The 13074-nt window shown below is 40.1% G+C and overlaps 1 protein-coding gene across 1 annotated transcript in view; it reads left to right on the top strand.

Moving 5' to 3' along the window:
* Positions 1-690: 690 nt before the first annotated feature.
* Positions 691-13074, top strand: part of hcn2b (hyperpolarization activated cyclic nucleotide-gated potassium channel 2b) — a 58118-nt gene continuing 45734 nt past the window's right edge. Inside the window, exons 1-3 of the mRNA XM_042513980.1 lie at positions 691-1795; positions 4862-5285; positions 12067-12228. Of these exons, the coding sequence (XP_042369914.1) occupies positions 969-1795; positions 4862-5285; positions 12067-12228 (1413 nt within the window). The 5' untranslated portion in view covers positions 691-968. The remainder of the gene's footprint in view (positions 1796-4861; positions 5286-12066; positions 12229-13074) is intronic.

Genomic DNA, 13074 nt, shown 5'->3' with positions numbered 1-13074 from the left:
TGTTGTGTGTGAGAATTATCTTAGTTTATGAAAGCTTAAATGACTCTTTCTTTGCATATTTTCTTGTAAATTCCTGTAACTTTATTTTTTAAACAAATTTCTTGCTATTGTTTGAGCCATGTCCCCATAAGTTGCTCATTGCATTCTTACTCCCAATGTTTTTGCAAGAAAGCAAATTATTGTCTCAGGTTTCAAAGGGTTTGACTTTATAAAATAAAGAGATAATATATAAATAGAATGTAGATAAACAGCAGAGATAAGATAAGGTTAAAGAAGTCAACGATTAATACTTAAGATTGTGACGTTACTCCAAAGTAAAAAGCTAGATCAAAAATATGGAAGGAAGAAAGCTTGAGTCTGCAATGGGTACCTTTTTTCCACAAGGTGGCGCCATTTAGCCAATAATGGCGGGCCCCGTTACCACATTGGCAGACTCAACCAAAGCAACAGGCAGACAACCTCTTAGTGAAGAAAGCCTAGATCTAAAATTATAATGAGGCCACTATTGATAATTGATAATGGCAGTTTAGGTAATTTACTGATAGTTTCCCTGAGATCAGCTGTGTGTGACAAAAGATGGAAAATCGGTTGTTTCTTTTGACCTTCACTTGTCACCTTTGTCCTCATACTCCTCCCTCCTGTCAGGTGAGTTATTTATGACTTTGTTAAATCATATTTGTTAATTTATGATCCAAATAGTTTTCTTTTTAATGACACTGCATGGTCCTTTTGTTCTTATATTTAATTAACTATAATCTACCTGTATGTGGCTGCAGCACAAAGGTGATGCTGTTTCTCTCTCTTTCACACACAACAACAGGAACCAGGTTGCAGCCATGGCAACGCCACCGGTGCGCCGTTCTCCTAAACTGGTGTGAGTGGAAAGCAGAGGGCTCCCTGCGCCTCCGCCCAGTCTCACCAGGTTCAAGCTACGGGCAGCATCTCTCTCGCCTTTTGTTCAGCCTGTGATGGACGTCGAGGCGGAGGACGGCGAGGAGGAGCCCAAATTCCAGCAGCCTCGACCCCTTCAAGTCCCCAGCTCGGCCGGACGCGAGGATCATGGGAGCAGCGGAGGAACCAAGATGAAGAAGTTGACGGCAGGAGGCGGGGCCGCGTCCATTGCGCGCAAAAACTCCAACAACAATGAGCTGTGGCTGCTGCGAGACGAGGACTCCGCACCTGTCAGTGCCAGCGGCAGCTCAGCCTCAGCTCTGCTGTGCCGAAGGGATGCTGCTGGAGGGGACACAGTGTCAGAAACAAGCGTGATAGGAGAGGGAGCCATCGGAATGATATGCAACAAAAACGGAGACTGTAGAAGGGACCCGACCAGTTCTGGGAGCCTCTCCTCTCTCATCTCCAGGCAGGAGAAGCAGGCAGATGGAGTAGTGGCGGCTGAAGACGGCAAGCGGCAGGCTGCAAGCATGGACGGCTCTATCACTTCAGCTGGGTCCCTGACTCAGGGGCCGGGCGCCGAGGTCAAGACCGCGGCCGTGATGGAGAAAAAGGACTCCAGAGTTTCCTTCTCCAACGCCCCAACTAGTAAAGGACAGACTCCGAGCCAGTCGAGAAATTCTGTCACTTTTACCAAAGCTGAGGACGGCTCTCAGATAGTGCCGGATGATGGAGACACCAGGGGGAACCAGACATACATGCAGCGGCAGTTTAGTTCCATGCTGCAGCCCGGAGTTAACAAATTCTCCCTGCGCATGTTTGGCAGCCAGAAGGCGGTGGAGAAAGAGCAAGAGCGCGTAAAGTCGGCGGGTAATTGGATTATCCACCCATACAGCGACTTCAGGTATGGGTCACACTGACTTAGGTTCATAAGGCACATATTGAGTTGGTCTACATGGAAAAAGTTTCATTTTATGAATACACATGTCTTGCCCTCATTTTCCTTATCAAATGTAAAGACAAAAAACGATAAAAGGGTATTTATTTAAGGGTTTTTTCAAGGCACTTGGAGAATAGAAAGCACTCAATAAAAACACTTAAGTTGTAGCCAAGATGAAAATAATTCAAAAATAACAACAAAATTATCTGAAAAAAAACCAACTTGAAACTTCAGAGGAGAATTGATCCATAATGTTTTACTGACACTGTGATAGATGGAAAGACAAATAGATGGAATAACAGATCGATACATAGATGGATAGATGTATTTTACTGATCCCAAATTGGGGAATTATTTTGTCACAGAGTGAAGTCGAATATTATAACTTAAGTTTTAGTTCAGTTCATTGTTAAAACAAATAGTTTTTTTTTTTTACCATTTAGAATACATAATCAAAGAATATACTATAATTCACTCTAAATATACTAGAATATTGAATACATTTATAAGATAATGTACTGCCAGTATACAAAATTAGTTGGAGTTTTCAGAGTGCAGTAAGGTACAGTGAGAGAATAAGATGTGCAAGAATAAGATTTTAAATTGACTGAATCTGAAAAGAGAGGTTGAATCGTTACAAAATTACCAAAACTGGTCTTATGGAGCTTTGTGAAGCTAAAACAATTAGTTTATTCTTACAGTCTACTGATGCAAAATGGTTTAACTCTGAATATGAGCAAATACTCTTTTGATCTTAACAGTGCATGGTTTCCAGGTCAAGGGACAGATGGAGACATGTCTTGTTGTTGTATTTGGCTCACTAAATAACTCAAAATTTAAGGGTAACTGCAATATGACATATATATATTTCTTACCAGCAAGTAAGCCTGAGTTTTTGTTTTAACCATGAACTTAATGTTAACTTGAAACAGTAACGTCTTGGACGTGGAATGCATCTGCACATCTGTTTCAGCACCAGGGACAGCTCCTCCAATTATCCTGAGCGTAAAACAGCAGCAGTCTTAGGATAAAGCCAACTATAACAGCTTTTGACTGGCTGTGACTCAGATTTTACCATTAAAAATGATTTAATACAATACTGATTAGTGTTTTCGTGGGGTATTATGTCAGGGAACATTCATGACTCAGCATCACTCTTCAATCACTCCCTCCCGTTGCTTTGCAAGCTCCCACGTACTTTTTAGCCGATCAGACAGCAGTGGGACTTTCTGAACAACCACGACAAAAAAACAACAACAAAGGGCTGCAACTAAGGACTTTTTTTTTTATTGTAGAAGTCACATATTGTGTATAAAATGTTAGATAATAGCTTTAAAACAATTGCAGTTTTCTGAAGCCCTGTGGGACGTCTTTAAATGTGGGGTTTTGTCTGAACAACAGTTCAAAGCTATTCTGTTTTCGATAACAGAAGAGAGAGCAAAGCAGAAAATTCTCACATTAGAAAATCTAAAACCAGAATATATGTGGCTTTTTTGCTTGAAAAATTTATCAAAATAGCTACTAATTTAAAAAAAAGAATATCGACTAATCATATCAGCTCTTACTCTTTTAATGCAGTACTTGAAATTCCAAAATACAGTTTGGTTTTGTTACATGATTAGGCTTTGTTAATAATGTTGCATTGTGGCTCATTTGTTTTAGACAAAATGCAAACAGCTACATAGCAGGATTGGGGGGTGGGGGACGATATAGCGTAGTACCACCATATTTTTGTGTGGCAATATCTTAGCATTGCACAGATGCCAAGTATAGATGATTTAATTCATTTAATAAGATATTAATGTTGAAACACAAATTAATCGACTAAACTGAGACAAACAGACTGAAAACTTTATATCTGATTAAAAAAAGAAGTTCTTCTTCGGTGACGGGTCTAAGGGCAGAGGGATGTCGTACACTGTAAAGCCCTCTGAGGCAAACCATGTTTTGTGATAATGGGCTCTATAAATAAAACTGACTTGACTTGACTTGACGTATTTAGTAGTGGTATAAATCGCCAGTTTCATCACGATTCGATATATCGATTCTTTGGACCACAATACGATATTTGCTGATATCACAAAGTCTGCTACAGTACAATTTCGATTAGATTCCCTTTGATTCAGGGACCTGTGATCAATATGAGATGGTATCATATTCCCATTTAACACAGTTGGTTACAGGAAGAGCTGCCACCCCTTTTTATTTTGCTTTTGGGCACAAAAGATAAAAACGTCACTAAAAATTGTAACCGGTTAAATGCAGTAACATTTCTTTAATTTGACTCCACTGACTCACACACATCAAACAGCCTAACATTGTTGAAAGCAGCTAACGTTAATCCGTAAACTCACGGTTAACAAACAGTATGTGCTTTGTCTGTTGACCTGTATTTTCTCTGAAATCCAAAATATTTCTACACAGCAGATTTATTCCAGAGTAAATACCATTATCCTCATCGTCTTTCTGTTGGCCGCTTGCAATTATCTGCAGTTTGATGGTGACACAGAATTTTCAAAATAAAAGCGTAACCTAAAGATGATGACATGGATTGATGTTTTCACTTTGCATCGATCAAATTGCATGGTTGATCATTGAATCCATCCGGATCCAGATCGATGCATTGATTTATCATTGATAGATCCATGGTTTAATAGTATTTAGCAGTTGAAAAAGGGAAATAAATTGCTATATTTTGCAAGATGTTATCATACATTGCAACATGTTAAAAATCGCCATAATATTGTATTGTGATCATATCGTATTGTGGGGCCCAACACTACTATGAATTAGATATGGCTTCCTGCTAAGGGGGCTGGTGTCTGTTCTTTGATTTGAAATGACCTGCACACAGCTTATCTTTCCTGTTATATTCCCATCTCTCTGCTTGTCCTTGGTTTGACCTTGTCTTGAGTCAGATGGTGTAGGTTACCTCACCACGGGAACATACAGTGCACTTTAAATCATTTTTCTTTGTGTTTACAGCTGGCTTTCTCTAACCATTTTCTTCCCACTTCTTCCCCCTCTCAGGTTCTACTGGGACTTCACCATGCTGATGTTCATGGTTGGCAACCTGATCATCATCCCCGTTGGCATCACCTTCTTCAAAGACGAAACCACCACGCCCTGGATCATCTTCAACGTCATCTCCGACACCTTCTTCCTCATGGACCTGGTGCTGAACTTTAGGACGGGCATCGTGTTTGAAGACAACACTGAGATCATCCTCGACCCCAAGAAGATTAAGAAGAAGTACCTGAAGAGCTGGTTTGTGGTGGACTTTGTCTCCTCCATACCTGTGGATTATATCTTCCTCATCGTGGAGAAAGGGATGGACTCGGAGGTGTACAAGACGGCCCGGGCGCTCCGCATCGTCCGCTTCACTAAGATCCTCAGTCTGCTGCGGCTGCTGAGGCTGTCCAGACTCATCCGTTACATCCACCAGTGGGAGGAGGTAGGCTGATTCAACATTTATGATCCTATGACAGGGTTTGGGTTTTACTCTGACCGCTCGAGGAAGAGTGAGTAAGGTGGAGAATTAATCTTTATTATCCCTTTAACAGTAAATAAGGGATACAGTGAGCACATGGGCCGAAAGCACATGATAGTAACACAGATGACAAAATCATCTACAAATACACGGGGAGAACAAAGCACGAGCACCACTGTTTTAAACTGTGTGCTATATTTAGGCAACTGTAGCCGTCACGCTAATCTGAACCATCTGTACAGCTGTGCCTATCTGTGTCCTGACTGATATGGCATGATATATGGGCAGATATTTCATTTTCGTTTTCTGATTATGAGAAAATTGGGGTAAATATTTAATGGCTGGATAATAAATGTCAAAATCAGTTTGCTTTAATTACGGTAACAGTCAGTTTTAAAAGCTTTACCAGCAATATCACTGTAAAGTAGATTTGTTTATAAAGTAACCATCTATAGAAACAGAAATAATCATCAAGTTTTTTTATTTTGAAGCAAGGGTCAGTACTACTAAAAATGCATTTTTTAAACCATTTGTACACTGCAATGTCTGTATGCGTTTATATCTTTGTACATTCTATACACCAACACAGTCATAAATACTGTATATCTATTATAAGCCAGTATCGACCAATATTATTAACTTTCTCTATTTGTTAGCTGACGTGTGCTTATACTGGTTTGTTGCTTACTGAAATCTCACAAAATATTTTTTTACTTCCTAAAACAATTGTGGAAAAGAAATTGATTTTTGTTTTGTTTTGAGTGAAAAGATACTAGATCTAGCCAATTAGAGCTGCAACAATGAATTGATTAATGACTAATTTGATAACAAATTAATTGGTCATTTTTTAGGAAAAAAAACATATAGCTTTTTAAATGTGAATATCTTCTGGTTTCTTTACCCCTTAATGACAGTAAACTTAATATCTTTGTGTTTTGGACAAAACAAGACGTTTAAGGACGTCATCTTGAGCGTTTGGAAACTCTGATCAACATATTTCACCATTTTCTGATGTTGTAGGCCCAAAAACTAATCAACAAATCGAATAAATAATTGAAAGATCAACAGACAGTGAAGCTAATCATTACATTACTGATTACAGCTTTTCAAAAATGCCAAAGTATGTTTCAATTTTCCACCAGAGGGCACTTACGAGTTGATTTTTCAACTGTGAAATTCCCAGCTCTATAACAAGATTGTTGTTTGATGTGTTTTAAAAAAAAATTAAATTATCAGCCAATTTATCCGTATTCGATTGTTTTAAAAATAAATATTGATAACAAACAGGCTGTAAAAGGTAATATCAGTTAGCCTTTGCAGACAACGTTCCTAATATTTCCTCAGCGTTTACTTTTACATCATGCTGCGTCCTAAGTTAACACGCAGACAGAAACAGTGCCGTGATTCAGGCTCACCATTGACTGTGAAGGAATGTGCAGATCGTAAGAAAGCCTCCACCCAATGAATCCTGCCCATACATTTAAATTCACTGCCACACATCAGAGCCATCAGAGCTGTGCTGATTATCACTGACGTTTCAGTAAAGACTCCAGCTGCAGTTTAGATGATAGGATTAAGTATTTCCCCACTGCTTTGAGTTGTGTTTGCTCAAAAAAACAACTTTTTTTTTGCTCTAATTAATAAAACAATATTGAATACCAGCACAGTGGTTTATGTCAGTATACAAGCAATTCTGTTTGTACGTCAACAAAACAATCCTCTGTATAATTACTTCCTGACACACAAAAACCAAGGTTTCACAGTGTTGTATAGCAGTACGCCTGATAGCTGGATAATGGCTCATTATAACAGAATATACTGATGTAGTTAAGAATTCATGAAAAATTAATTTGTGCTTATCAGCGGGAAAGTGAAGAGGGATTTTCCGAGGATTGAACACAACCACCGGAGACACTAATTGCCTTTTTTTGGGTTCTCATAACAAAGCTACCTTTTTTTAATTGCATTTTTATAATTATTTTAATGTGACTGGAACTGCACAAGCTTTCTGATCACAATGCACATAATGTTCATCTATATAGATGCATTATCATCCCTCATATATGCTACATAAAAACAATCAACGCTGCTCAGCCATGTGCGTTGTATATAACCTGAGGAATGACCTATAACTAACCAAGCGTCTGTGACTCAGAAGTGTGTGTCCTCTCACTCTGAAAATAACCCCTGCTCTCCTGATTACTGAGTGGTAATTTGAGCTCCATGAGAACCCTAATTACTGATTCAAATGCTCACAACTGAATGCTCCTTAGCTCTCGACTCAGCCCTGCCCCTGATCAGCTTAGTTCAGCCGAGCTCAGCTTGATCCAAACGTGGCTGGCTGTGTTTCCCCTCTGTCCAGCTCAGCTCGGCTCAGCTTAGCTCAGCTCATTGCAGCGGGGTTTCCTCACAGATCATCTTAAGAGTTGTGATGATTTCACCGCTCAGCTCAGCTGCGGGCCAGCCGGATCAACGGCCGTGCTTATAATTTAAAAAAAGAAAAAGCAGGTTGTGTGTTTTTGACTTTGAATAGAGCGGTGTGTGTTTGTTGTGCGGCCAACACAAAAGCACAGATAAGCGTTGTCGGGAATAACCAGAGCAATTTCCTGAGGCAGGAAGCCTGTATCAAGACTCTCCACTTGCTGGCATGCCCCAGGGGATGCCTTTTTCATGAGCTAGACAATGATGGTGAATGGGTGTTAGCGGGTGTGTATGCACAAGAGCGGAGATTGGTAGTGGGTGTAATATTCATCAGCTTCAATAAACGTTGTCATCTGAGCTGCCCGGACTCTGAGTCTGACAATGTGCAGCAGACAGGAGTTGAAAAGTACTTTATCTGTGTTTTTCAGGCTGTGAGTCGTGGTCACACTAATGCGCTTTGACCCAGATTGTGGTCTGACAGTGACACATGGCCAGGTGCTGTTCGGGTGTCGGGGGTAACATTAGTCCTGGAGCCTCATTAATCATGATGGGAATGCTTCCTAATCACAGGGCAGGGCCTCACAGTGTGATTCCCTTTCTCCTTCTTCAAATTAGCAAAGGCCATTAGCTTCTATAGGGGAAAAAGCAATGTGTTTGGCATTTAGTCAGTAGCTAATTTACCAGGAGAAAGGAAAACTTTTAAGGTCCAGGGTGTAGGATTTAGGGGGATATATTGGCAGAAATGGATTATAATCCAGGGCTAATGTTACCCCCGACACCCATTAGATTATTATATATATTAGATAAGAAAGTTTGTCAATATGGACACACTACACACATGTTTAGCCTGGTAAGATTCTCTACAATTACATGAGCACCAAAGACAACAGTAATACTAGCAAAGTTAACAAGAGAAATGCGAAAAAGAGATTTAAATAATCAGTTTGGCTGTATTTCCCCTCTTTGCAGGGCAACAGTTTTGTATGAAAGGAAATAAAAGCCCATCCCGTATTAATACCTGTCCCAAATACTATAAGCCTGTTGAGTTCAGCGATTAAAGCAAATAATAGACTGGGATATTAATTCAAGTTTTATGGTAAGTCATTATTAGGGGTGTAACGACCCATCAGTCTGCTTCGATTTATTGATTAAATGAGCAACGATCAGGTAACATCGACAACATCAAAGTGTAAACATCGATCCATGTCATCCTCTTTCAGCGCCCTTATTTTGAAAGTCTGTTACAAAATGTTGTCAAAATGTTGAGACTGTGCTGTTTTGATTTTTCTCCTCCACCTCGATCAGACACTGGCTCTGTGTTTTTGCATCAGCCACCGTTGTAAGCATACCTTTTGCAATGAGCAGCATCAGAAAAAAAGAGATTTTTTTCATTAAAGATAAGCACACATTAGTAGGCGCTGGGCTTGTGCCTGTTTGCAACATACCAAACAGCATAGGAAAAGCACTGATTTGTAACATGAAACTGCTTTATTCAGTGTTTTTGATGGTTTCTAATCTACTGGTGTGTTTGTTTTGAAAACAAAGAGACCAAATAATTTGGCTCCTGATAAAAAAAAAAAAAAACCTTCTTAACAATGAGCACTGAAGAAATTCTAACCAGGAGAAGTTTCAGCTGGTTGCAATCTGCAAACCTCACAACTTGATATCACTAAATCCCCCTAAATCTTAGACACCGTTCCTTCAAAATATGCAGAAGAGTGAATAATAAATTTAACACTCAAAATGTATTTAATAACTACTCAAATAGCGTGTAATCCACCGAGTAGAAACAGCATCTTCATGCTGAGTATGTGAAGATATTCAAGATGTGGGGAATAAGGAGATTTTTTTAGTGTGCAGACAGCTTAGTTACACAATGCCAAAGAGTTATGAGCATTAAAGCACTTTCTATGTAAATTACATGTAGAAAAAGTCAAATAAATTCATGAGATTCAGTAAACACAGACTTTAAGAAAAGGCCCTGAGCTATATGAGGAAGAATCAATCATGCACATTAGCAAGTGGAGTTATAAAACATGATGGGGGAATATCTTTGTCTCTGACTTTGCACTGTAACTAACAAGACCCTCCCCCCATGGGGGGTTTTGTAAGAGATGCAGGTTTTGATATTCAAGTGAGCTGAGAGTTTAGGGCAGCGAGGTCTCCGAGGTGACAGGATGAGTCATTGAATGTCCCGACCAGGCTCTCCCAAACTGTAAACTCACAACAGCGGGTGCTTGTGCATGTACACTTACACACACACACACACACACACACACACACACACGTATCTGGCCTAGTTCGCATGTAGGACGACTCTCGTGTCTCAAGTGAGAAATAAGCCTCTGTTTTTGATATAAGAAACCATCAAATTGGCCCTTAACGAAGGGCTTTCCAGTATGCATGAATATATACATTAAATGCAGACATACATACGGCATCTGCCCTACTTCCCTTGTACAATAATTCTACGTCCCTGTAGGGGAATATGCTTTACTTATGATTTAGCGTGGCTTCCAGTTGGCCCAGCTAAACAAAGATTTAACAGGAGTGCGCACACATTAACGTAAACCCCATGCACAGACACACAAAGTGGTAACAAGGCTGGGCTGTTAGCCAACAAAGCCACAGCGAGGGGTGTTTACAAGGCTGTGACCACGACACCAGCTCCACACAAATGAGCCTTCTTACTTGAGGGGAGTAAATTGAAGAAACAGTAGAGAGGGCCGGCCCGCGCTGCTGATCAAAGCTTCATCAGCCTCTGATGAGGTTTCACCATGAATGAGTTCAGACTACAGACTCCGGCTCATTTTCCCAACCTGCTTATATTGTGGACCATCAGCCTGACCATATTATTCTAGTAAGACTGAGTAGGAGTGACATACAGCCCGTGCCAATGATAAGTTTCATCATCATACCATATTTTAAAATGTACCCTCTGTTATACTGACTATTTAAAGTACATATGCATCATTGTATACATAGGTCAGTTGACTATAATGTGAGAGGGGTTGCACCCCAGAATTATCGCCCCACTTTTTAACCTCCTTTTGAGTCTTTTAGATCATTGTTTTGGTTTTTCAACCTGCAATTTTAATGTTTTGGTTCACTCTTACTGCTCTCATCAGTGTTATTGCCAGACAAATCAGGCAGCTGTTTTATAAGAAAAAAAAACAAAGTAAGCAGCCAGCTAGCTGTAAACGCAGGACTACACAATTCAAAGTGAATTAGGTGAATGATAATGTTGGTCGTTAAAGGTTCTGTGTATGACATTAAAGCGTTGTAGCAGCAAGCCATTATTTGCTATGTTAAGACCGAGGGAAGTAACAGCGTCCTGAACAGAGACTGAATAAACACTATCTCTGTGTGTTGTAATTCAAGCTTCTCTGTAGTTTGTAGTTTTGTAGTCTGTAGTTTTTTCGCCGCTTTGCAATGTGCTCATGTAGAAGTTGTCGCTGATACTTGGACAGCATTGTTACTAAAGCGTAGCACCCATCCTCTGGTTCCTACCTGGTTAACACCGTTGGCTCTGAAAGCACTGTTGTCGATATTTAGTGCTGTTAATGGAGTTCGCACCGCTTGCTACTAACAACCCCCACACTGAGAACTGTGCCAGGACCGCTCTTACGCTCTGAATTTCCCATAGAGCTCTTTTTACTGCCAGATATTTAAATAGACTTAGAGATGATAAAAAACCTCAAACCTCCTATCTCCAAAATTGCTATTTTTCACAAATTAGAAAAAAAGCTGTGCTTTTCAAAGGATCCAGTGGAGATAGGTTTAGTCACAAGCAGTTTTTAAATACATTTCATTGCTTGAGAAATGGTAAAACCCACTGATAAATGAAAATAGTGAAATGTGGAGATACGAGGTTTGCGCCTGACAATGACGGTATGTTAATGTTGTGTTTACAATATGTTCTGATGCCGCCAAAGTGGCTACTGAAAAGCCACTTAAATTGATTTGAGGACTTTCTCTTGCTAATTGTAACATGCTTTGTGTTTTCTGTTTAATAATGAAAATCTAAACTTCAGAACGAATCCGGATCTGTACTGTCACAAAATGCAAAACTTAACAGCTGCATCTTCTGAAAATACCCTTGATGCACTAACTGTTGGCCATATACTGGAGCAAATCTTGCCACCTGTTTCCAGTTCTCTCCTCGCTGTAACAGTATACTGGAGTTACTGCTCACTGGATGTGATTCAACCATTTTTACATCTATCTGTATAAACATAAACTCATTTTTCATTCCCCTCACACATCTCTCTCTCCTCTCCAGTTTTCTAACCCTCTCTCTGCCCGTCTCCTCTCCTCCTGACAGATCTTCCACATGACCTATGACCTGGCCAGTGCTGTGATGCGAATATTCAACCTGATTGGTATGATGCTGCTGCTGTGTCACTGGGATGGCTGCCTCCAGTTCCTCGTTCCCATGCTGCAGGATTTTCCGTCTGACTGCTGGGTCTCCCTCAACAAGATGGTGGTAAGCTAAATGATCTGTGTGTGTGTATATATGCGTATATATGTGTATTTGTGAGTCACACAGTCACATGAATACCAGTATACAAAGAACAATCGCTGCAAAAGCAAAGCATAAAACAGATCCCCTGTGGAGCACAAGGGGGTGTTATTTGCAGACAGATGGGGAAAGAGAATTTATTTAAGGTTGAGTGCGCGCACATGCACACACACACACACACACACACAGACACACACACACACACACACACACACACAGGACCGGCCTCAATTAAACCCTCTCTAGTTAAACCCAGGAGACATGCCAGTGTACAGAAAGCAGGAGTGAGGGATGAAAAAAAAAGAGCCTTTTTTTCGCTCGGTTCATACAGCACGCCATGTGGTTTGTTCTTTAGCCATTCTCTTCTTTCTGTCTCTCTTATTTACTTCTCCTCTCAGATGTCCTTTCCTCCCTCTAGCTGGCAGGTAGCTGCTGGCCATCTGCTGATAGACAGGCCATTAGGAGAGGTTTTTCTCCAAAATTATAGCTGGCTTGAAAGAAAAACCTCTCCGGAGAGCAAGCGGTGCAACTCTCGAGCTGCACGAAACGATGATCTAACCAGATAATTAATGTACAATCATTGTTATTAAAAGGATGTTTGTTGTGAACTTTAACCCTTTATGAACCAGTATTTTGCCAAACAGGAGCATTGCTTGTTCAGACAACCTCATGAACCCCAATATACCCTCTCAAGCCACTCTCAAGAAGCTTTAAAACTAGAAATAATATTTACATCAATGTCCTACATTAGTAAAATTCATCAGTACCACAAACAACAGAATCCAAATGACCATTAAGTTGAATCAAAAC

Source organism: Plectropomus leopardus, chromosome 3 (assembly GCF_008729295.1).
Source record: "Plectropomus leopardus isolate mb chromosome 3, YSFRI_Pleo_2.0, whole genome shotgun sequence".
Lineage (NCBI taxonomy): Eukaryota > Metazoa > Chordata > Actinopteri > Perciformes > Serranidae > Plectropomus > Plectropomus leopardus.
This window is presented reverse-complemented; position numbering and strand designations above follow the sequence as displayed.